Consider the following 21,986-nt stretch of genomic DNA (forward strand, 5'->3'; position numbering starts at 1 on the left):
TTTTATAAATTTTTATTTTTTTTTACAATTTTCAGATTTTTAATGACCAAAGTCATTAATTAATTTTTAAGCCACCAAGCTGAAATGCAATACCGAACCCCGGGCTTCGTCGAAGAGTACTTGACCAAAATTTCAACCAATTTGGTTGACAAATGAGGGCGTGACAGTGCCGCCTCAACTTTCACGAAAAGCCGGATATGACGTCATCAAAGACATTTATCAAAAAAATGAAAAAAACGTTCGGGGATTTCATACCCAGGAACTCTCATGTCAAATTTCATAAAGATCGGTCCAGTAGTTTAGTCTGAATCGCTCTACACACACACACACACACACACACACACACACACACACACACGCACGCACGCACATACACCACGACCCTCGTTTCGATTCCCCCTCGATGTTAAAATATTTAGTCAAAACTTGACTAAATATAACAAGTCGCGTAAGGCGAAAATACAATATTTAGTCAAGTAGCTGTCGAACTCACAGAATGAAACTGAACGCAATGCCATTTTTCAGCAAGACCGTATACTCGTAGCATCGTCAGTCCACCGCTCATGGCAAAGGCAGTGAAATTGACAAGAAGAGCGGGGTAGTAGTTGCGCTAAGGATAGCACGCGTTTCTGTACCTCTCTTTGTTTTAACTTTCTGAGCGTGTTTTTAATCCAAACATATCATATCTATATGTTTTTGGAATCAGGAACCGACAAGGAATAAGATGAAAGTGTTTTTAAATCGATTTCGACAATTTAATTTTGATAATAATTTTTATATATTTAATTATCAGAGCTTGTTTTTAATCCGAATGTAAAATATTTATATGTTTTTGGAATCAGCAAATGATGGAGAATAAGATAAACGTAAATTTGGATCGTTTTATAAATTGTTATTTTTTTTTACAATTTTCAGATTTTTAATGACCAAAGTCATCAATTAATTTTTAAGCCACCAAGCTGAAATGCAATACCGAAGTCCGGGCTTCGTCGAAGATTACTTGACCAAAATTTCAACCAATTTGGTTGAAAAATGAGGGCGTGACAGTGCCGCCTCAACTTTCACGAAAAGCCGGATATGACGTCATCAAAGACATTTATCAAAAAAATGAAAAAAACGTTCGGGGATTTCATACCCAGGAACTCTCATGTCAAATTTCATAAAGATCGGTCCAGTAGTTTAGTCTGAATCGCTCTACACACACACACACACACACACACACACACACACACGCACAGACAGACACACATACACCACGACCCTCGTTTCGATTCCCCCTCGATGTTAAAATATTTAGTCAAAACTTGACTAAATATAAAAAGCATATTTGAATTAGTCTGACTTGCACACTAAGTTGCATCATGTTATTTTGAAGTATAGGGGGCTTTTTACAGTGATTCATGAAGGCCGCTTCACTGGTCCAAATTGGGCGCCCAGGCTCCTAATATGGATCATTTGTGATTTTTTCTGTGTTTAATTTTTGCTGAATGTCTATCAAAGCTATTTCACTCTAATTAGGCCTAACGGTTAACCTAAGAGAGAAGGACTACCAAACACAAAATGAAACTTCTTCGCAAGAAAACAAGCTAGTTATCAGCATGAAACAAAAAGTGGTCCATATTAGGGGCCCTTCCCCTACGAGAGAAACTTTTGTGAGCGTGCGTGCGTGCGTGCATACCATTCTATTTTTTTTAAATATTTTGTAATGGAGCTAAAATGACAGAGGTTGTGAACAGAAGTTCTAAACAAGTCGCGTAAGGCGAAAATACAATATTTAGTCAAGTAGCTGTCGAACTCACAGAATGAAACTGAACGCAATGCCATTTTTCAGCAAGACCGTATACTCGTAGCATCGTCAGTCCACCGCTCATGGCAAAGGCAGTGAAATTGACAAGAAGAGCGGGATAGTAGTTGCACTAAGAAGGATAGCACGCTTTTGCTGTACCTCTCTTTGTTTTAACTTTCTGAGCGTGTTTTTAATCCAAACATATCATATCTATATGTTTTTGGAATCAGGAACCGACAAGGAATAAGATGAAAGTGTTTTTAAATTGATTTCGACAATCTAATTTTGATAATAATTTTTATATATTTAATTTTCAGAGCTTGTTTTTAATCCGAATATAACATATTTATATGTTTTTGGAATCAGCAAATGATGGAGAATAAGATAAACGTAAATTTGGATCGTTTTATAAATTTTTATTTTTTTTTACAATTTTCAGATTTTTAATGACCAAAGTCATTAATTAATTTTTAAGCCACCACGCTGAAATGCAATACTGAAGTCCGGGCTTCGTCGAAGATTACTTGACCAAAGTTTCAACCAATTTGGTTGAAAAATGAGGGCGTGACAGTGCCGCCTCAACTTTCACGAAAAACCGGATATGACGTCATCAAAGACATTTATCAAAAAAATGAAAAAAACGTATGGGGATTTCATACCCAGAAACTCTCATGTCAAATTTCATAAAGATCGGTCCAGTAGTTTAGTCTGAATCGCTCTACACACACACACACACACACACACGCACATACACCACGACCCTCGTTTCGATTCCCCCTCGATGTTAAAATATTTAGTCAAAACTTGACTAAATATAAAAAAAATGGGGGGAGGGGGGGGGGTCTGGAGTCGGGAAGTCTTAAAAGGGGGAAAGTCTTATAAAGGAGGCTCTTAACAGAAGGGTTTCACTGTACAACAAACCTCTTGTCAAATTGCGCCCAACGGCAGGTTTCTCCATCCAGTCACCGTTGTCTGTGACGGAATCAGGAAAAAATGACAACTCGCAATCCTCCACGCTGCACTGGACAAGGGCTGTGAGAGAAAATGACTTAACAGTGTCAAAAGCAAGGAGGAATTATTTTCTTGGCTGCGCAAATATCAGGAAGTAAGGTAATGAATGGGGGGGGGGGGGGGGCGGGGGTCAGTGTCATAGAGAAAATATAGAGGTGTGCGTGTGTGTTTGTGTTTATGTGTGAATGCGTGCGTGTGTGTGTGTGTGTGTGTCAGTGTGTGTGAATGCGTGTGCGTGTGTGTGTGTGTGTGTGTGTGAGTGAATGGATGCTTGTCAGTTGGTCAGTACACCCTGTGTGAGTTCAACTTTACAATGATTCAATGATCAGGTACTGCGGACATAAAATGTTGAATCGAACACTGCATGAAAAAGTTATAACTGGACTGTTGTGTAAATGCCCCCGCGTATGTGTGTGTATCCCTGTGTGTGTGCGCGCGCGTGTGTGTGTGCGTGTATGTTTTTGGGCGTGCCGTGTGTGTTTGTGTGTGTTTGTGCCTGCGTGAGCGCGCTTGTGTGTGTGTGTGTATGTGTGTATATATATATATATGTGTGTGTGTGTGTGAGTAGGTGTGTGTGTGCGTGTCAGTGCGGTGTGTGTTGGTCTGTGTTTGTGCGTGTGCATCAGTGTGTGTGTTTGTGCGTGCATGTGTGGCTGCGTGAGTGCGTGCGTGCGCGTATGTGTGTGCGTGTGTGTGTGTGAAGCATTTTCAGTCAAAGTATATAAGAATAAGATTCAAAATATTCTCACATTCGGGCTTTTGACACTGGTACAATAGCATTTCGCTCAAAACGACCACCCCCATCAAAATAAAGTTGAGAAAAGTTGCCATGCTTGTACCACATTTCAAGCGCGAACCGTCTTCCCTTTGCACCTAGTTTCACCTTTGCAAATAACGAAGAGTACTACAAGTAGTTCTATTACGTGTTTGATATCTCTGTCTCTGTGTCCTGTATTATTTCCCCAGTGTTTTCATCAGCTTGCAGTTGGTTTTAACACCCGGTTGATATCTCTCGTTATCAAACTGCGTGACTGGGTGTTATCAAACAAGTCAATACCTGCTTCACTTAGAGAGATATGCAGCTAGTGATGATAACTTGATTGTGTGAAGTAGAAACTTGTTGAGTCTTTTCCAAAGTTGAAAAGGCTGAACTAGAAATTGAAGTTTTTATTCGGCCTCCGGGTCTGCAGAGATGGAGGAATATGCAAGAATAGTTGAGGGAAAAAATAAGACATATCTTGTGTTGCTTAAAAAATATTTGAGAATAGTTGGACAAAATAATGTAAGTAGAATGAATGTATAGTATAATTTCAAAATTGTGGGAGTCATGTATACGCTTGTTTTGATATACACGTTGGAATATTATGATTCCATGTGTATGCACACACACACACACGCACACACACACACACACACACACACACATACACACACACACACACACACACACACACACTCGCTCACACAGGGGCGGGGACGTAGCTCAGTTGGTAGCGCGCTGGCTTTGTAGCCAGTTGGTCGCTATCAGCGTGGGTTCGATCCCCACGTTCGGCGAGAGATTTATTTCTCGGAGTCAACTTTGTGCAGACATCCCCGTGTGCACACATGCGCACGAAAAAGATCCCACGTTCACAGCGAAAGTCTCAGGGCTTGGAAAACACGAAGATACGCATGCATCATCTCTCGTCTCTGATTATCATGATCGTATTTCGATACTTTGACGAGACAAACTCAATGCTGGTGTGTCGAAGAAGACAGCCACAACAGGCTTCTTCGAATCAAAGTATCACACCATATCTTCAGCGTATTACCAATACCTGTCCCAATATAGGCCAACTGGTCTTAAGAGGATGTTAAACCCTAATAGTCAGTCAGTCAGTCTCTCACACACTCCCTGTCTCACACACACACACACACTCTCTCTCTCTCTCTCTCGTTCGCTTTTTAAGAATACACTCACATAGTACTTTCTTATATTCACACTCACATTTATTCGTATATTTCTCTACTGATATTATTACATCATTGATCAACAATAATCACATGGCATCTTAAAAATACAAGCATGCATTGTGTACATTACAAACTTACAAATCATCACAGCTGTACATACTAGGAATAAGTGCTCACAAATCACTCTTTTCTGTATACACATCAGAAAAAAAGACTCATTGACAATTTAGCTACAGGTAATTAATATGACTGTACAGATGAAGAATGTGTTCAAAAACATTCTTTTCTTTCTGCATCAGAAAAATACACAATGAAAATTTAGTTACATGTCTTCTTCTTCTGCGTTCGTGGGCTGAAACTCCCATGTACACTCGTGTTTTTTGCACGAGTGGAATTTTACGTGTATGACCGTTTTTACCCCGCCATTAAGGCAGCCATACGCCGCTTTCGGAGGAAGCATGCTGGATATTTTCGTGTTTCTATAACCCACCGAACTCTGACATGGATTACAGGATCTTTTCCGTGCGTACTTGGTCTTGTGCTTGCGTGTACACACGAAGGGGGATAAGCCACTGGCAGGTCTGCACATAAGTTGACCTGGGAGATCGGAAAAATCTCCACACTTAACCCACCAGGCGGCCGCGACCGGGATTCGAACCCTCGACCTTCCGATTAAGAGGCCGACGTCTTACCACCCCGCCACAGCGCCCGTCTTTAGTTACATGTGATTAGTATTGTTCGGGAGAAGAATTGGGCTGCATAGAATATGAGTAAAATGCTTCTTTTTATCACTCTAAAATGTAAAGGCTAACTAGACAAGGTCAAAACAACACAACAATTTTAGCAATCAATCATTGAAGAATCTGTTATGAAGACATGAATGCTCTTGACTAAAAGCTGCTGCCTTAAAGCTAACCCGATTGATTAAATGACAGTTTAACCAATGACAATTCAGGTACATGTCATACAGTCCAACTTGCCCTGGCGACCACCTCTCAAACATGACCACCTGTCTTAAAGGACAACCCTAAAGACTCCCTCACAAGTTTAACTTTTTACAATATAATTCACCTTTCCGTTACAACCTCCTGTCTATAACACCCACTTTTGGTCGGTCCCTTCTTTGGTCGGTATAGACAGGTTCTACCACAGGAGCTTGTATCAAATCGCCGGTCGATCATCATTTACAGTCCACTACTACGACATACTACTACTATAGTATATAGTAGTAGTATGTCGTAGTAGTGGACTGTAAATAATGATCGACCGGCGATTTGATACAAGCTCCTGTGGGTTCTACAGTAATATAATTGTACAGAAGGAGAATTGGCTTGCACAAAAAAATGAAGTAACACTAGTTTCTTTCCATGATTCTAAAGTGTACAGGCTGGTTAAACAATGTCAAACAACACAAGACTTAAAGGTAATCAATGAATGAAAAAAAGCTGTCTTTATAGAGACATACATTTACTTGATCACAAGCTGCTGCCTTAATGAAGCCAACCTGATTGATAAAGCAACATATTGTAGGGCTCTGTGTAAAAATGAAGTTTCAATGTTCAGTTTTATTTATCATTCCCAATTCCCAAGTATGCATGTGACGTATGTCTGTATGTGTGTGAGTGTGTGTGAGAGAGTGTGAAACAGATGTGTGTCTGTGCGTTTGTGAGAGAGAATTTCTGCAGGACGGAAAAAGAGAGAGAGAGAGAGAGAGAGAGAGAGAGAAGAGAGAGAGAGAGAGAGAGAGAGGTAGGTAGGTAGGTAGGTAGGTAGGTGTGTGTGTGTGTGTGTGTGTGTGTGTGTGTGTGTGTGTGTGTGTGTGTGTGTGTGTGTGTGTGTGTGTGTGTGTTGTGCCTTTGTGCATAAATGCATATGCACATGGATGGAGTAATATTATCACACACAAAAAGACATAAGTTCGCTTCAAACAAACAAGAATGAAAGCTACTAAATGTGAGTAAAAAAAATCTACATCGCAATTGACACAATTACTGAATGCCACATTCTAAAAATCATTCATTAGGTCATCCGTATCCACATTTTCCACAGACCGGTCAGAATTCCCTGAACCACTTTTCCGTAGGCTGCCTCTCTGAGGGGTTTTCCTCCTGTAACAACAAGAAAACAAAACAATGAGAAAAACAACACCAACAAAACAACTAAAACTGCATAGAGTTTTAGAAGTACAGCATCCTTCCTCACCGTCAATCATTTTAGTCTTAACATGTAAGAGGATAGTTGACCTGTACAGGGATTTCCTCAGTATTTGAATAAGAATAAGAATAAGATGCAGGCGATTTTTTGCTATTCTTACTAAATCATCTGTCACAGACCCCCCCCCCATCCCCCCCCCCACACACACACACACACACAAACACAATGTGTATTTTATAATTTTAGGAGAATACTTCACTTTTGGTCATTCTTTACAAAGAAATTCCTTACTAGACGATTATTGGAAATAACTCATGGTTTGCAAGCATTGTGGGCCAGTTCAACAAACCTCTCACACTGTACAGAAAACACATTGTCGAACAGTCAAAGCCAGGATTACAGCAAATAACTGACTCTGATGTGTATGTTATGCTGAGTCTAATCGATATATGATGCATTTTTCTTTCGAAAATCTGCACATCGGAGCCACGATTGATGCAGCAATTGCTTTGTATGCATATCAGTTTCCCATGCTGCCATGACCTTGACCTCGAGCAAAACTCTTTGTTGCTCACACACTCAGGGCAAGCCATCCAAATCGTTAACTGCGATAAGTATATTTTGAGTATATTTTTTTTTTACAACCGTCGAACGCAGAAGAAGAAGAAGAAGAGTATATTTTTTAAACTCATATCGAGCGGACACTGCCTAACATACATATCGCAGTCAGTTATTTGCTGCAATCTATGTTTTTACTGGTGGACCATGTGTTTCCGTTTGTCCAAGGTTTTGTTAGCGGGGCGCAACTCCCTTCCTCTTATAAAATCACGAAAGAGTTATTTAAAAAAAACCCATCTATTTGCATAGAAATACTGACTCTGAACAGTTACCAGGCAACCTGTCAACAAAACTTTGCATATGAGTTTCAAACTAAGAAGCCAGAGGCAAGATGGCCGATAGAAGTAGAGCGACTGCCTAAAGCTCTGCCCACTTAACTGGCCTAGACAAATACAGTGGAACCCCTTTTTTAAGACCCCCAGTTTAAGACTTCCTCCTTTTTAAGACCATCTTTTCTCAGACGTTTTGTTCATAGACTTCCTCCCTTTTAAGATCCGATTTTCTTCGATTCTTTAAGGGCGTAAGAAGGGGGTTCCTCAGTATTCAGACACGAACGATGTATGACTGTCAAATCAATTACTGACCCTCCTTCTGATGACCTGGAAGAGGATACTTTGGGTAGAACTGGCTTGGCGGGTGTGTGTCGCTTGTTGCCCCCACGCTGTCTGGCAGGCCTGAAACACATAGGTGGACAATGGACTTAGAGACAAATGACACTTTGGGTAGAACTGGCTTGGTGGGTGTGTGTCACTTGTTGCCCCCACGCTGTCTGGCAGGCCTGAAATACATAGGTGGACAATGGACTTAGAGACAAATGACACTTTGGGTAGAACTGGCTTGGTGGGTGTGTGTCGCTTGTTGCCCCCACGCTGTCTGGCAGGCCTGAAACACATAGGTGGACAATGGACTTAGAGACAAATGACACTTTGGGTAGAACTGGCTTGGTGGGTGTGTGTCGCTTGTTGCCCCCACGCTGTCTGGCAGGCCTGAAATACATAGGTGGACAATGGACTTAGAGACAAATGACACTGATTAAACAAACCAAGACATCTCTTCTCAACCTCCTCTTCTGAAGTCAAATCTCTGACATCAAAAGCGAAACAAAGTTCAAGAAGACGTCATAATGCGAATAATGGCGTCACATAAACATTTGGTCGCTTCTCCTGCACATCTCATAGAAACCAACAAAGAATTTCGAGAACAAAGTTTGTCCATGTGACTTTGTCATATCAGCAGGCAAAAATCCCTCGAAATGGCACTGTTAGGCTGTTCATGTATCGGTATCATATACAATTTACATACGCAGAGTGAAGCAGACAGGGAGGCCGACGGACAGTTATCCTGACGGACAGTTATCCTGACGGACAGTTATCCTGACGGACAGTTATCCTGACGGACAGTTATCCTGACGGACAGTTATCCTGACGGACAGTTATCCTGACGGACAGTTATCCTGACGGACAGTTATCCTGACGGACAGTTATCCCGACGGACAGTTATCCTGCAAAACACAGGAATACAGCATATGTTACACACACACACACACACCAAACTTCCTTTAGAAATGGCTGGAAAACATCAACGCACACACACACACAGACGAGTTCAGCTAGTTTGACACTAAACAACAAAACAGTAATAAGCATGAGAGAGCAAGCATAGAAGCACAGGATGTAACTGACGTTGTTGGGAAATAACTCTGTTGGGTTTGTATGGGTTGTGAACAAGTGAATGCCCTTGCTTTTTCCGGGACAAATAAATGCACACTTGCTCCTTGACCACAGACACACCCCTCGCTGGAGATTGGCGCGTGCCATGTTTGTCCCCCTAAGAGCAAGGGTATTCACTCTTTCACAACCCATACTTCCTCTTCATTCATGGGCTGAGCTGCTTTTACGTGTATGACCGTTTTTACCCCGCAACCTTCCGCATGGGACGCCAACGTCTTATCCACAAGACCACTGCGCCCGTCTCACAACCCATAAAAAACCTTACAGTTGTTTTAAGAATTCGTCTATTCTCCTACCTTTTCACGACGCTCTTGCCCTTGTCGTCGTCATCTTCATTGTCATCGCCAAGGTTCAGCGAGGAATCTGCGTCTACTTTTGATGCCTTGCTCATTGGTGCACGTCGCTTCTTTGGAGGTGTCTGGACAAACATGGAAAAGGCGTTACATGCGTGATAGCATTCTGGAAGATTTGTTACAGTTCGATATAAAATGTGAGGTCCAACCGATGAGAGGACACAATTCAATAGAGAACAGTTTCCTTGGATGCGTCTGAAGAAAACATGGAAAATCTGTTGCATGCATGCTGGCATTCAGTACTGCGTGTCAGATTTGATATGCTTGAAAAACAATGTGAGGCCCAGCTGATGAGAGGACAACTCCACATAAAGGACACCTCCTGTGGTCCCTTTGTTTATTATCGTGACCAAAACATACAGTTGAACCTCTCTTTTATGACCTCCAAAAATCTTAACAAATTAGGTCTTAAAAAATGGGAGTACCGTATTTGACGGATTACAAGACGCACCGTTTTATAAGCCGCACCCCCGACTTTTAAAAAAAAAATTGAGACGAGCCACGTATAGGCCGCGTCACTATATTAGCCGCCGTCAAAAAAAATATAATCAGATCGTGTCAATCAATCAAAACAACCAGGCAAACGAAAGTACGGTATTTGGCGAAATCGGCTCCGAGAATAAACAAGTGAAACAAAGAAGAAAAGTGAAAAAATTTGAAGAAAAATATCACACACACAATTTGTAACCAACACACATGTAGTCTCGCCCGGAATAAGCTTTTTTGGGATGATTTACGACTTTTGCGCACATTTCGAGCAGACGAAAACACAACATGGCGGCTCTCGCTCCTCCAACTATCGCGAGACACAAAAAAACGAAATCTCGCGCGCGGGAGATCCTGATACATCCGGTGTTTCTCTGTGCGCTATCTTGTCACGACGACTTGTTGACAAACGAAGATTCGCGAAAGAAAGAGAAAAGCGCCGAGTCTTGAGTAGAGAGCTAATAAAGTACCGGTAATCGCTAATCGAGCGAAATGAAAATCCGCGGTGACTTCCATTAGGTGAATGCTATTCAAGTTTAGGTAACGTTTTAGCCGCATCTTTTTTTAAGCCGCAATGCGATTTTTTTTTAAAAAAAGTCGCGGCTTGTAGTCGGTCAAATATGGTAATTATGCTCAGAGGTTGTGAACAGAAAATATGAGAAAAACAAGGTCTAAAAGGGAGGAGGCTTACATCAGGGGGTCTTAACATGGGGGTTCTACTGTACGTGTCATGACAGGCCACTAGCAATCTAGGAACAAAGAGTGCTCTTTCACTGGCATGTATAACTTTTTTCTGTTACAAATGTACCTTTTCTAAAAATTCTGAATGAATTTTCTTTACCTCATCATCTGTATCTCTGTCCTTGTCTTCATCCCCACTGCTGTCAAGTTAAAGAAAGATAAATAAATAGATTAATACAATAGATTTGAAGATAAACAAAAGACTTAAGTTTAACAGAGTCACTAAAACAAAATCAAAAAGACTAAAAAAAATGTTAAAAGCCCTGTAACAACAAAACCGTTTAAAAACACCGAAACAATTAACTTCATGGAAGCAATTTTTCATGACATAAACCACACTTGCACGTACACACAAACGCACACACACACACACACATATGCCCAGACTCAGGTACAATAACAAACCCCCTTCCCACCTTGATAACATTTTAAACAGGCTGAAACAAAACCAAAACAAAAACGGAGTAGAAAAACATACAGCATATGATATATACCGAGAGGCATAAATTCCGCAAACGGAACTTTAAAAAATCACAAAAAATCAACTCAGTGGTGAATGTTTTCAATGTTTGAATATTTTATTTATTGGCCATTTTAGTGTTTATAAACCTTCGCTTAATTGATTTTGAATAGAACATCATGAAATGACAATTTTTCAAAAAAAGTGACTGAGTCCAAGCGCAATGATTTCGGAAAACGTTCAGTGTTCATCACGTTCAATGCTTTGGCCAGCTTTAAGCATCCCAATCGCTTGCTGTCTCTCTCCTTCATCAAGTCGTGGCATGATTGCGATATCTGGATACAGCCAAACAGCCAGTTGCATTTTATAGGGCCAGACACTATCCTTTTTACGTTATTGTCTCCCGTTCAGCCCATTGTCTTTGTTAGCACAGTGAGCTGTGGCTGGATCAGCAATACTGCAAAGCGCACGCTGACAGCGTGAAACATTTGCTCCAACACTCAAGATGTCAACTACAAATTACAGGTTCAATCTGATTTTCGTTTGAGAGCAAAATCGTTCAATGCACTATTTGCAGAATTTATGCCTTTCAGTATAGATGCAAACTTGAATGCACAACAATCAGCACAACAGAAGGACAACACTGAAAGAATCATAGAACACACCTTGTTTTTTCCCCTTCGTTGTCTGCTAGTGAAACCTTACTGACCGTTGTCCTCCCCATTCCCTTTCTGCCGTTGACCGCCTCTGAGGATGTGGAGGGCACTGCTGCATCTGTAGTGTAATATTTGAGATGGCATAAGGCACAACAACTAAAAAGTCAGTGTTTCTGGTTCCCAAACTGACCTTTCTTTTTTCTCCCAACCCTAGAACTTTTTAACCCTTTTGATGGTGGGATCGAGTACAGGTTAAAAACAAGGTAAAATAATCAGTTTCTAAAAAAATTTAAAGCTAGATTTTTGAATGTCATTGCACTGATTACATTTTGATTCATTTGTGTGACTAACATTTTCCACAGCAAGAACAAAATTCTAAAAACAAAAATCTGTACAATTTTGGGACACCCAAATGAGTCGAGTCCAGCATTGTAGAAAGTAGAATACATTTATGTGCTTTTGTGAAAAATAATTTCCATCATAACTTTGAGCTATCAAACTGACAAGAACACAAAGTTCAGAAACTTTGTAGCTGCTTCAAAAAAATACAAAACAAGACTGCTTGATAAAACCATACATTTTAAAAACAGGCTGTCTAACAGTTACACTTACATACCTTCTATAGATTCTCCATCACCTGAAACAAAAATAAAAAAAACACACAATGCAAAATGGTATGTCATATCAAATACAATATATACACAATGACAGCCAACAACTCCTGACATGTATAAAGTTTGGCATGATAATTGTATTATACAGATAGCACTGTGTTTAGACTATCCCAAAATGGAAGCAACTAAACCCAGTTCTGTTACTCATTAGATGACTTAGCACATTTATGTTTACTAGCTTCACCAGTCCAGAAAAAATTCAAACCTTGGAAATCATTTTCTCAAAATTATACTTCGGCCTGGGCTTACAACCATGAAACACTTATCAATTAAAGGGAAACAAACAAACACACACAATAAAACATGTCGCGTAAGGCGAAAATACAACATTTAGTCAAGTAGCTGTCGAACTCACAGAATGAAACTGAACGCAATGCAATTTTTCAGCAAGACCGTATACTCGTAGCAGCGTCAGTCCACCGCTCATGGCAAAGGCAGTGAAATTGACAAGAAGAGCGGGGTAGTAGTTGCGCTGAGAAGGATAGCACGCTTTTCTGTACCTCTCTTCGTTTTAACTTTCTGAGCGTGTTTTTAATCCAAACATATCATATCTATATGTTTTTGGAATCAGGAACCGACAAGGAATAAGATGAAAGTGTTTTTAAATTGATTGGGAAAATTTAATTTTGATAATAATTTTTATATTTTTAATTTTCAGAGCTTGTTTTTAATCCAAATATATGTTTTTGGAATCAGAAAATGATGGAGAATAAGATGAACGTAAATTTGGATCGTTTTATAAAAATGTGGTTTTTTTTACAATTTTCAGATTTTTAATGACCAAAGTCATTAATTAATTTTTAATTCACCAAGCTGAAATGCAATACCGAAGTCCGGGCTTCATCGAAGATTACTTGACCAAAATTTCAACCAATTTGGTTGAAAAATGAGAGCGTGACAGTGCCGCCTCAACTTTCACGAAAAGCCGGATATGACGTCACCAGACATTTATCAAAAAAATGAAAAAAACGTCTGGGGATATCATACCCAGGAACTCTCATGTCAAATTTCATAAAGATCGGTCCAGTAGTTTAGTCTGAATCGCTCTACACACACACACAGACAGACACATGCATATACACCACGACCCTCGTCTCGATTCCCCCCTCTACGTTAAAACATTTAGTCAAAACTTGACTAAATGTAAAAAAACCAAGTGAGGTTACCTCTCCCTTCCTGCAAACTTCTGATCTTTTCCTTTTTGCTGTTCAGGACGGCTGCAAACTGAAAGTGAAACCAAGCAGTTGCTCACTGTAGTAGTAATTAGGGGAGGTAGTTCAACTTCTACACATATTCACCTGCATATGCTAAGAAAACATTGTTTCAAATCTTATTAAGAATTATGTCAGGTCAGCTAATTTGTACTACATGTATGTATTTGAAACTAATGAAGGTGAAAACATGAAATAGGTAACAATTAATCCAGTTATGGCTAATTTTGAATTTCAAAGACAGACGCAGCGAACGACAAGAAGAAGAAGAATTTCAAAGACATAAAACAAACAAAAAAGCCCAAAATCAGAACAGGAATGGTAGGAGGACAGGAAGTAAATTGATTCATACCAACAGAACTTATCACATATCAATTGTCAGTATATACACCAACACTAAGATCTGTTACTAACCTTTGCATAGAGGTCTTGTTCCAGTTCTTCTTTTGCACTGACGCACTTGTCTAACCTCTGAAAAATAAAACAAAGATGTGAAAAAATCTGATTAACAAAACTGAATAGCAATAAAGATATCTGAATGCATGTGAAATTAACAAAACAAAAGAGACAAGAGGCGAAGCCTTCAAGGCTCACGTAAGAAATCGACAAACAGTAACACAAACTCAATCACTCCGTCACACATACACACACACACACACACACACACAGTAAGCATAGGTGACACTGTGCAAGAAAGCGAGACACTAGATCTAGATCTGTCTGTCTGCATGTAGCCTGTAACTTACAGGGACACGACTGCCAACTAGTCTCAGCCCGCTCAAAATAACAATGACCGAGACTTTCAGTAATTCCTTCGCGTGATGTCTAACCCTCTTACGCCATAATGTGACGTCTTCAAATGTTAAAGTTTCTACCACAGACATACACACGCACACACGCACAGACAGACAAAGTTACGATCGCATAGGCTACACTTACGTGAGCCAAAAAGTATCCAAATCAAAACACAAGAGAAAACACAACGGGAACCAGTGCTTCAGGATTTCAGTTTCCACTGTATTAACTTGCAGCCCTCTTCATTTTGTCGCCAAAGCACACATCCAAACACACACACCCACCTTCAGTGCATTCTGCCTCTCCTGAGCCAGTCGCTGGTTGTCAGCCTCCAATGTACAAATTTTCTGTTGCAGCTCTGACGCCATGTCGATACAGTTTGTGAACAAACGAGTGAGTGCTTTTGCTGCCCCTTTTTCTTTGTGAAGTGTGACTGATCCCATCAAAATCTGAAACAGAACCAGTTAGACTTTGTCAAATTTAAAGGTCCTTGTCTACATTTTTATACCGAAATCGCCATTTGACCATTAAAATGCAGAGTCTATTATCTACAATTATCAACAATACACCCCCTTTCGACCAGGAAAGACGAAGCCAGTGTAGCCGTTTGAAAATTCATTGTAGTATTCCAGCGTAGTACTCATAGTAGGATATCCTTATTTGGAAAATGCCAAGCGCAAAACTCCTCTCAAATCCCGTGCATTTCGTGAGTTTAAAAAAAAGCGTGGAGAGCGCTCCAGTGTCCAACTGTTGCTGCACTTGTTTGGGCGTGGCTATAAGCATAGTGACATGAATTTGATTGGTCAGTATTTTTAGGCAAAGCACATGTTCTCAGCAAACAGAAAACAAAATATTGGAAACGTGAGTCACGCTACCCAAAAATAAAATGTTTTTTGACATATTTTTTTTTTTCTGTAACTTTTTTCCCCATGGTTCATTCATCATCTGACATAACTTTTTAGCGAAATCTAACCATAAGATTATTGAAAAAAAAGCACAAATGTAGACGACCACCTTTAAGATATACAGATAGAGAAAGAAGTTCTGAAAAGCTCTGCTGATCGACTGCTCAAATCAATCTCTTCACTGAGCTCCTTTTGGTGTGATAAATGGGTCTAACTTGACTCTGTCTGGGCCAATAAATGCTAGAACTGAGAAGTAATGGCTCTATTTCTGATGACAGCTTGTGCGTTTGTAGACATTTGACACACACACACACACACACACACACACACACATACACAAACACACATAGAGAAAAACAGAAAAAAAGCATAAACAAATGGATTGCAACATGCTGTCTTGTGACAACTGACATTGACATCAACCAAAAATGTACACATCACAAATAGACAAAAAACCATTTCTCACATGAAAAAGGACCCAGAATTCGAAAACTTAATACACAATCTGTCACTCAAAAGATATGCATAGCATCTTAATTTTTCTTTAAATAGTAACAATCGTTACAGGCATACTTTAGCATACAAGACGAATTCCGAAAATAACTGTGTAACGTTTGTATGGGGTATGAAAGAGTGAATACCCTTGCTTTTTACTGGGGTGTGTCGGAAACACGTGGACAGGAGCATGTGTGAAGTTATTTGTCAGAGGAAAAGCAAGGGTATTCACTCTTTCACAACCCAAAGAAACCCGACAGAGTTATTTAAAACAAGAAATTCCTCCGATAGGAAAAACACCCCCATCAAAGGGAAATAACCTTCTCAGTTGGTGGCAGTGAGAATGGTTATTTCCCTTTGACCAACGGGGGTGTGCCTCTATAAGTCCTTGTATAATTTTAATCCACCAATAACTCCCTAACTGTGTGTTTGACTGGTCCCAATTTTTGTAAGGACCGTCTCAGGAATGTATAGAACCTGTTCACCAAGTTTGGTGACGATCGGTCCGTTCATTCTTGAGATCTACTTGCGAACACAAACACACAAACACATCGACCGAATCCTATACACACCCCTATACCGGGGGTGTAAAAAAACGTCTATTCTCCACAGTACCTTGATATCACCAAGTTCTTGTTTCCACAGCAGGTCAATAACGCCCTCTGCTTGCTGCTTTATCTGATAGGCGTAGTTGGAATCAGCCATGTTGTGTCTGGTGAAGGCCGCTACCGTATGCGACACAAATGTGTTGAAGTCCATCTTCAGGTTAGAGCTGAGGGCATCAAGGTCTTCCTCTGTCACTGAATCAAAACCATGAAAGGTTAGAGCTGAGGGCATCAAGGTCTTCCTCTGTCACTGAATCAAAACCATGAAAGGTTAGAGCTGAGGGCATCAAGGTCTTCCTCTGTCACTGAATCAAAACCATGAAAGGTTAGAGCTGAGGGCATCAAGGTCTTCCTCTGTCACTGAATCAAAAACCAAGATTAGGTTATGGAAAGTTTGACCATACAGAGAACGAAACATTCACTATGACCTCGATAGATCTATTAATCTTTAAGGTGGATGAACATGACACACAATAGACAAATAATAATGAACCCTTTAGCAAAAGAACACTTTAAACTTCTCTTGTTCAGATGGATAACTAATCCATGTATATTAAATAAATGATCAAATTTTAATCTATATTATATATATACCTTTGATAAATGAATAAATAACTCAAAGCAGGCACCTTCTCATTTCTTCGAATGCCTTGTTTTGTTGTTGCTGTGGTTGTAACTGTAAGTATTAATTACACAGCAAATTCGTATTTAAATCTGATGTTGGATAACATAACCATTATTCAGTCTTTTTCTGAAGTTGATGCCACAAATTGCCAGTGTTCCGATGAATGCATTAAAACCTAAGCTAGGCCACTCTGATTTGCTGTTGAAACAATATCATGATAAAGTTTGTAAGACAGAGAGAATCATAATTCCTCAAACAGCTTGTAGCGCAAATAAGGCACACGTTACACCAAAAAAAGTTTGAATCTGATGACAAGGCCAAGAAATAGGGTCAGACCCTTTTTTTTCCTTTTTTTTGGGGGGGGGGGGGGGGGGTATGTTTGAAGTTTGAAGTGTGCTTTTTATTTACACATGCGCATGTTGCTTTTTAATAGACAGTCTGTGCCTCCTATAGATGTCTCAAAAGGTTAATTAACTTTCCTCGTAAAGTCGGAAAAGTCAAGTTTTTTCATGCTTAATTAATTTTTGTTGAAGCTGGGGTAAAAAAAACCTTTGTTTTGGAGTTCGGAGGAAAAAATAGGATCGTTTGGGAATCAGAACATTCATATTTTGTTCTTGGCCTAAAACTAAAACTTTAGAAGTATAAATCATACTTACGCTGCCCCTCCCAGAACTTCTCGCCATCAGTAAGTGTGAGTTCAAAACCTTCTTTCCCATCTTCTTTCAGCTGTGTCAGAAGAAAACTGGTTTTGCCAGAAGACTGGGGTAGTTTGACAAACGTAGTGTTCATCCTGGATCTAAAATAACAAAACGTCAGCTTTATAAGCATGCAAGCACTGTTTTTTTCCTAAAACATAAAAACTGAAAAGTATACATCACTGGATTTGAAGATAAATATGTTATACTCCATTTGTTCCTTACATTATAGTAAATACATCTGGCAGGTCTTTAATTTGGGTGTGCTCTAAAATTAGAATTGTTGATGTTATTATACAAAAGCCAATACCTTTGATATTCTATAAATGGTTGTGTGCATAATGACAAACTTCCGTTTGATTAATTATTGGGTTCCTTTGTGTTGCAACTGTCCCTTCACAAACGTCATTTTGACACTTTGAGTTTGACTGACTAGCTGATACAGCAACATTTTTTGTGTACATGTAATGTAGATCATAGATCTATGTGCTTGCGATTGCACAATCACATCTAAAATCTAGATTCATTCTTGATTGTCTGTCACCGTTGTTTCCCACTTTCTTTTACCTTTACATTAATACTGCTTTCATATGCAAATGATATACATATATCGACATCCTAACTTCCCCATCCAAAATCGCTTTGTTTTTGAGACCGTCTGTACGTGTTCTGCCTTCAAAATCTGAATCAAACGAGAAGTACAGTTTAAGATCCGTATCCTCACAGGAATAGCAACCATAAGTCACATCACATGATACCTTCCGGTGTGATCTGCAAAGAAATAGTTGCAGAAACATACACACAAACTCAGTTTTGTGCGCGTCCTTTCGATTTTACCTTAGCTTGTTTTGAGACCTCCCGGTAAACCAAAACCGGAAACACTTCAGATAGTTTCTTTCGCAAAATTTCATTGGATGCTTTGAGCGACGAACACCAATCACTACTTGCGTTACTATTGATCGTCTGAAGAAATTGTCTGTTTCACTTCCGTCAACACGTTGTCATGCTGGAATGAGCAAAAATGGTAAAAATCTTCAATTTTTGTATCGTGTTGATTCTAATTTAAACAGTTCAGCACTTAAAACGTACAGGTGTAACTTATGGACGGCGTTTGGTATGCGCACAAACTGTTTTGTTCGTTCAACTTTTCTGTCAGCATGGTGTTCTCTTTCTCTCTCTCTGAGTCTCTCTATCTTGAGTCTGAGGAATAATGGATTTTTTGTTTGTTTGCTTAACGCCCAGCCGACCACGAAGGGCCATATCAGGGCGGTGCTGTTTTGACATATAACGTGCGCCACACACAAGACAGAAGTCGCAGCACAGGCTTCATGTCTCACCCAGTCACATTATTCTGACACCGGACCAACCAGTCCTAGCACTAACCCCATAATGCCAGACGCCAGGCGGAGCAGCCACTAGATTGCCAATTTTAAAGTCTTAGGTATGACCCGGCCGGGGTTCGAACCCACGACCTCCCGATCACGGGGCGGACGCCTTACCACTAGGCCAACCGTGCCGGTAATAATGGATTGCAAGCTTGTGGTTCCAGTTGACTTACTCAGCCTGGTTTAAATGTTGGGGGGACTGGACATTAATTATAATGCACTTATTTTGGTACAGATCTTTGCAAGATTAACCTGCCTTATTTTTATAAAAAATGTGATGATGTTAAATGTTCTCTGTTCCAGTCGGCCCTGTTCAACTTCCAGAGTTTACTGACAGTGGTGCTGCTGTTGATTTGCACGTGTGCTTACCTCAGATCTATCGCACCATCCTTATTGGATAGGAATAAATCAGGGTAAGGGTTTGAAGACTATAATTACGAATGCTGCACTTTAGCTTTGGTTTCTACTGTCATTCTACGATAGAAATTAGAATGCTGTGTTAAACCATCATGAACCCTATAGATCTCCTTGAATAACTGAATCTGTGAATGTGTAGATGCTATATATTTGTTTGTATAAAGCATAGCTATTAACTATTATATATAAAGCCCTATGTGACTGTCTCATACTAGTTACTACAATCCCTGTGCTTATATCATAACCTCTTCTTCTTTTTTTTAAAGAAAACCTTTTGACTCGACATCTTCAATTTAAATTTTAATACATGTATATATATTTTAAACTAGTTCAAATTTGTGTTTTGTTTTGTTTTGTTTGAATAAACACCGCCATGCTTTGCAACCAAGTAAAATTTGTTATTTTATATTTTTTTCAGCGTGATGGGAACATTCTGGAAATGTGCAAGAATAGGTGAGTCACGGTGGTTTATAAAAATCATTAGCATTTTATTACTTTTTGTCTGCATGTGTTAGGCCACAAAAAAAAAATTGTCTGTTTCTGGTCACCCGACCGACCCTAAATTTCGGCGCCGACCCTAAACTTTTTTTTTCCAAACTCAAATTTTTTTTTTTTTTTTTTGGTGGTAAAGGACAGGGTGAGAAAATGAACAACAAAAACGTGTGAAAACGAAAGTCCGCTGACGATTTGTAAATGTGTTGAGTGTCTTGTCTCTATGTATAGTGAATCCAGTCTCTTTGCGCGATTTTTAAAGTTAGTTTTATTGGTCTACATTTGGGGGTAAAAAATAAAAAAAATAAAAAAAATAAAAAAAAAAATCCCGACCTACCGACCCTATTTTTTTTTAGCCATGTTACCAGAAACAGACAATTTTTTTTTTTTGGCCTTATGTCTACATGTGTCGAACCTAAAGAACATTTTGTGAGGGGGTGGGTGTGTCAGAGAACATTTTCTAAGTGTGACTACTCAGCTTAGTCCTGTTGGTAAGACTAGCTTGAGGTCAGCAACAGGCATTAATTCTCAGCTCATGAAATTGAACAACTTTGACATAAGTGTGAAATGCTGTAATTTAGACATTATTTTTCCAAGACCCATTTTTCGCCAGACCTGCAGTGGAAAAAAAAGAGAAGCCAGGGAGGAATAGCAATATCAGATGTACTGAGCAGACAAATTAATCCTGTTTGAATTATGTTTAGTTATTATTAATCTTTGTCAAACTCAAAGTCTAGAACAACTGCTCACTGTTCTGTACACAGCAAACAATTTTTAACAAATTGGCACATTTAGTGATTTACCCAATAAACTGCATTTTGTTTTCTTTCGACAGGTGAAAGAAAGAGTCCGTGGGTCGCAGCATGTTGCGTTGCCATGGCGTTGAGCATCCTCTTCTGGTCCTGATCGCTCAGATTTGCTGTGTGTGCATGCAATACTGGATGAAAACGAAACTGTCAAGAGATTGCTGAAGGGGTATGAGTTGAAAAAGAGAGTGTGTTGTTTGCAAGATAGAGAACGTTTTATCTCCGACAACACTAGAGCAAAACAAAGATAGAGAACGTTTTATCTCCGACAACACTAGAGCAAAACACATAAGAGGACAAAGGGTGTACGAGAGACGGAGCAGGAGTGTACAGGAGACAGAATGTGACAGTGCTTTTTTCTTTTGTATAAATCATGTGTGAGTGTGCTTGGAAAGTAGTGTAATGAAAGCCTGCTTCTTCCAGTTCTGAGTTGTACAAATGCACGAAAGGGGAGTGAAAGGAAACCGGGTGCTAATGCATGCAGCGCAGGAGAGAGTGAGAGAAGTAAATTACTTGCATATATGTGTAAAAGGGCAGTTAACATGTTATGGTACGTTTGCTTGAGAAAACAAAATTTGCAAGTGACAAAAAGTTGGTGTTGGTGAGAATGAATTTTTTTAGTAATAGTAGGTGCACCACTTCAGTCAACATCAAGGTGAAGTCACTTGGTGAGCATCACATAGTAGATTTGAGAAAACAACATTGTCTGCAGTACACTGTATTGGTGGTACAATTTGTAAGTGACAAAAAAGTTTGTGTTGGTGAGAATGAATTTCTTAGTAATAGTAGGTGCACCACTTAAGTCACCATCAAGGTGAAGTCACTTGGTGAGCATCACATAGTTATATGTACATATGTAATAAACACAGCACAAATCAATTCTCATTTAGGACTGAGGCTTGTTCATGTGTTGGTTATGTTACATTTCCTTGT

At 39.6% G+C, this 21,986-nt stretch overlaps 1 protein-coding gene and 1 long non-coding RNA gene across 4 annotated transcripts; one reads left to right on the forward strand and one right to left on the reverse strand.

The window, feature by feature from the left end:
- Positions 1-4,805: 4,805 nt before the first annotated feature.
- On the reverse strand, positions 4,806-18,823 carry LOC138970693 (DNA repair protein XRCC4-like). Of its 3 annotated transcripts, XM_070343174.1 has the most exons (12): positions 18,791-18,823; positions 17,915-18,054; positions 16,644-16,828; positions 14,913-15,077; positions 14,248-14,304; positions 13,789-13,846; positions 12,565-12,585; positions 11,958-12,066; positions 10,933-10,972; positions 9,549-9,670; positions 8,107-8,196; positions 4,806-6,858 (listed from the first exon to the last, which is right to left on the reverse strand). In XM_070343174.1, the coding sequence occupies exons 2-12, from the start codon at positions 18,045-18,047 to the stop codon at positions 6,756-6,758; spliced, it is 1,083 nt and encodes a 360-aa protein (XP_070199275.1). In that variant the 5' UTR covers positions 18,048-18,054; positions 18,791-18,823; the 3' UTR covers positions 4,806-6,755. The 3 variants fall into 3 exon arrangements, with proteins under 3 accessions (XP_070199275.1, XP_070199273.1, XP_070199274.1); XM_070343172.1 differs by lacking the exons at positions 4,806-6,858; positions 8,107-8,196 and adding an exon at positions 8,218-8,508; XM_070343173.1 differs by lacking the exons at positions 4,806-6,858; positions 8,107-8,196 and adding an exon at positions 8,218-8,508 and having other exon boundaries at positions 18,712-18,815.
- An 823-nt stretch (positions 18,824-19,646) lies between these two features.
- On the forward strand, positions 19,647-20,212 carry LOC138970695 (uncharacterized). Its single transcript, XR_011457047.1, has 2 exons — positions 19,647-19,751; positions 20,174-20,212. It is a non-coding gene; the product is annotated as an uncharacterized lncRNA (long non-coding RNA).
- Positions 20,213-21,986: the final 1,774 nt, after the last annotated feature.

Source organism: Littorina saxatilis, linkage group LG7 (assembly GCF_037325665.1).
Source record: "Littorina saxatilis isolate snail1 linkage group LG7, US_GU_Lsax_2.0, whole genome shotgun sequence".
Classification (NCBI taxonomy): Eukaryota; Metazoa; Mollusca; class Gastropoda; order Littorinimorpha; family Littorinidae; genus Littorina; species Littorina saxatilis.

What these genes read in the sequence shown, in the direction of transcription:
- LOC138970693 (XM_070343172.1), bottom strand. Translation starts at nt 18,047, where the DNA reads ATGAACACTACGTTTGTCAAACTACCCCAGTCTTCTGGCAAAACCAGT. An exon ending in GAAGTTCTGGGAGGGGCAGC is followed by an intron (nt 16,829 to 17,914) that starts GTAAGTATGATT and finishes GTTTTGATTCAG; the next exon opens with TGACAGAGGAAGACCTTGAT. An exon ending in TGATGGAGAATCTATAGAAG is followed by an intron (nt 12,067 to 12,564) that starts GTATGTAAGTGT and finishes ATTACACTACAG; the next exon opens with ATGCAGCAGTGCCCTCCACA.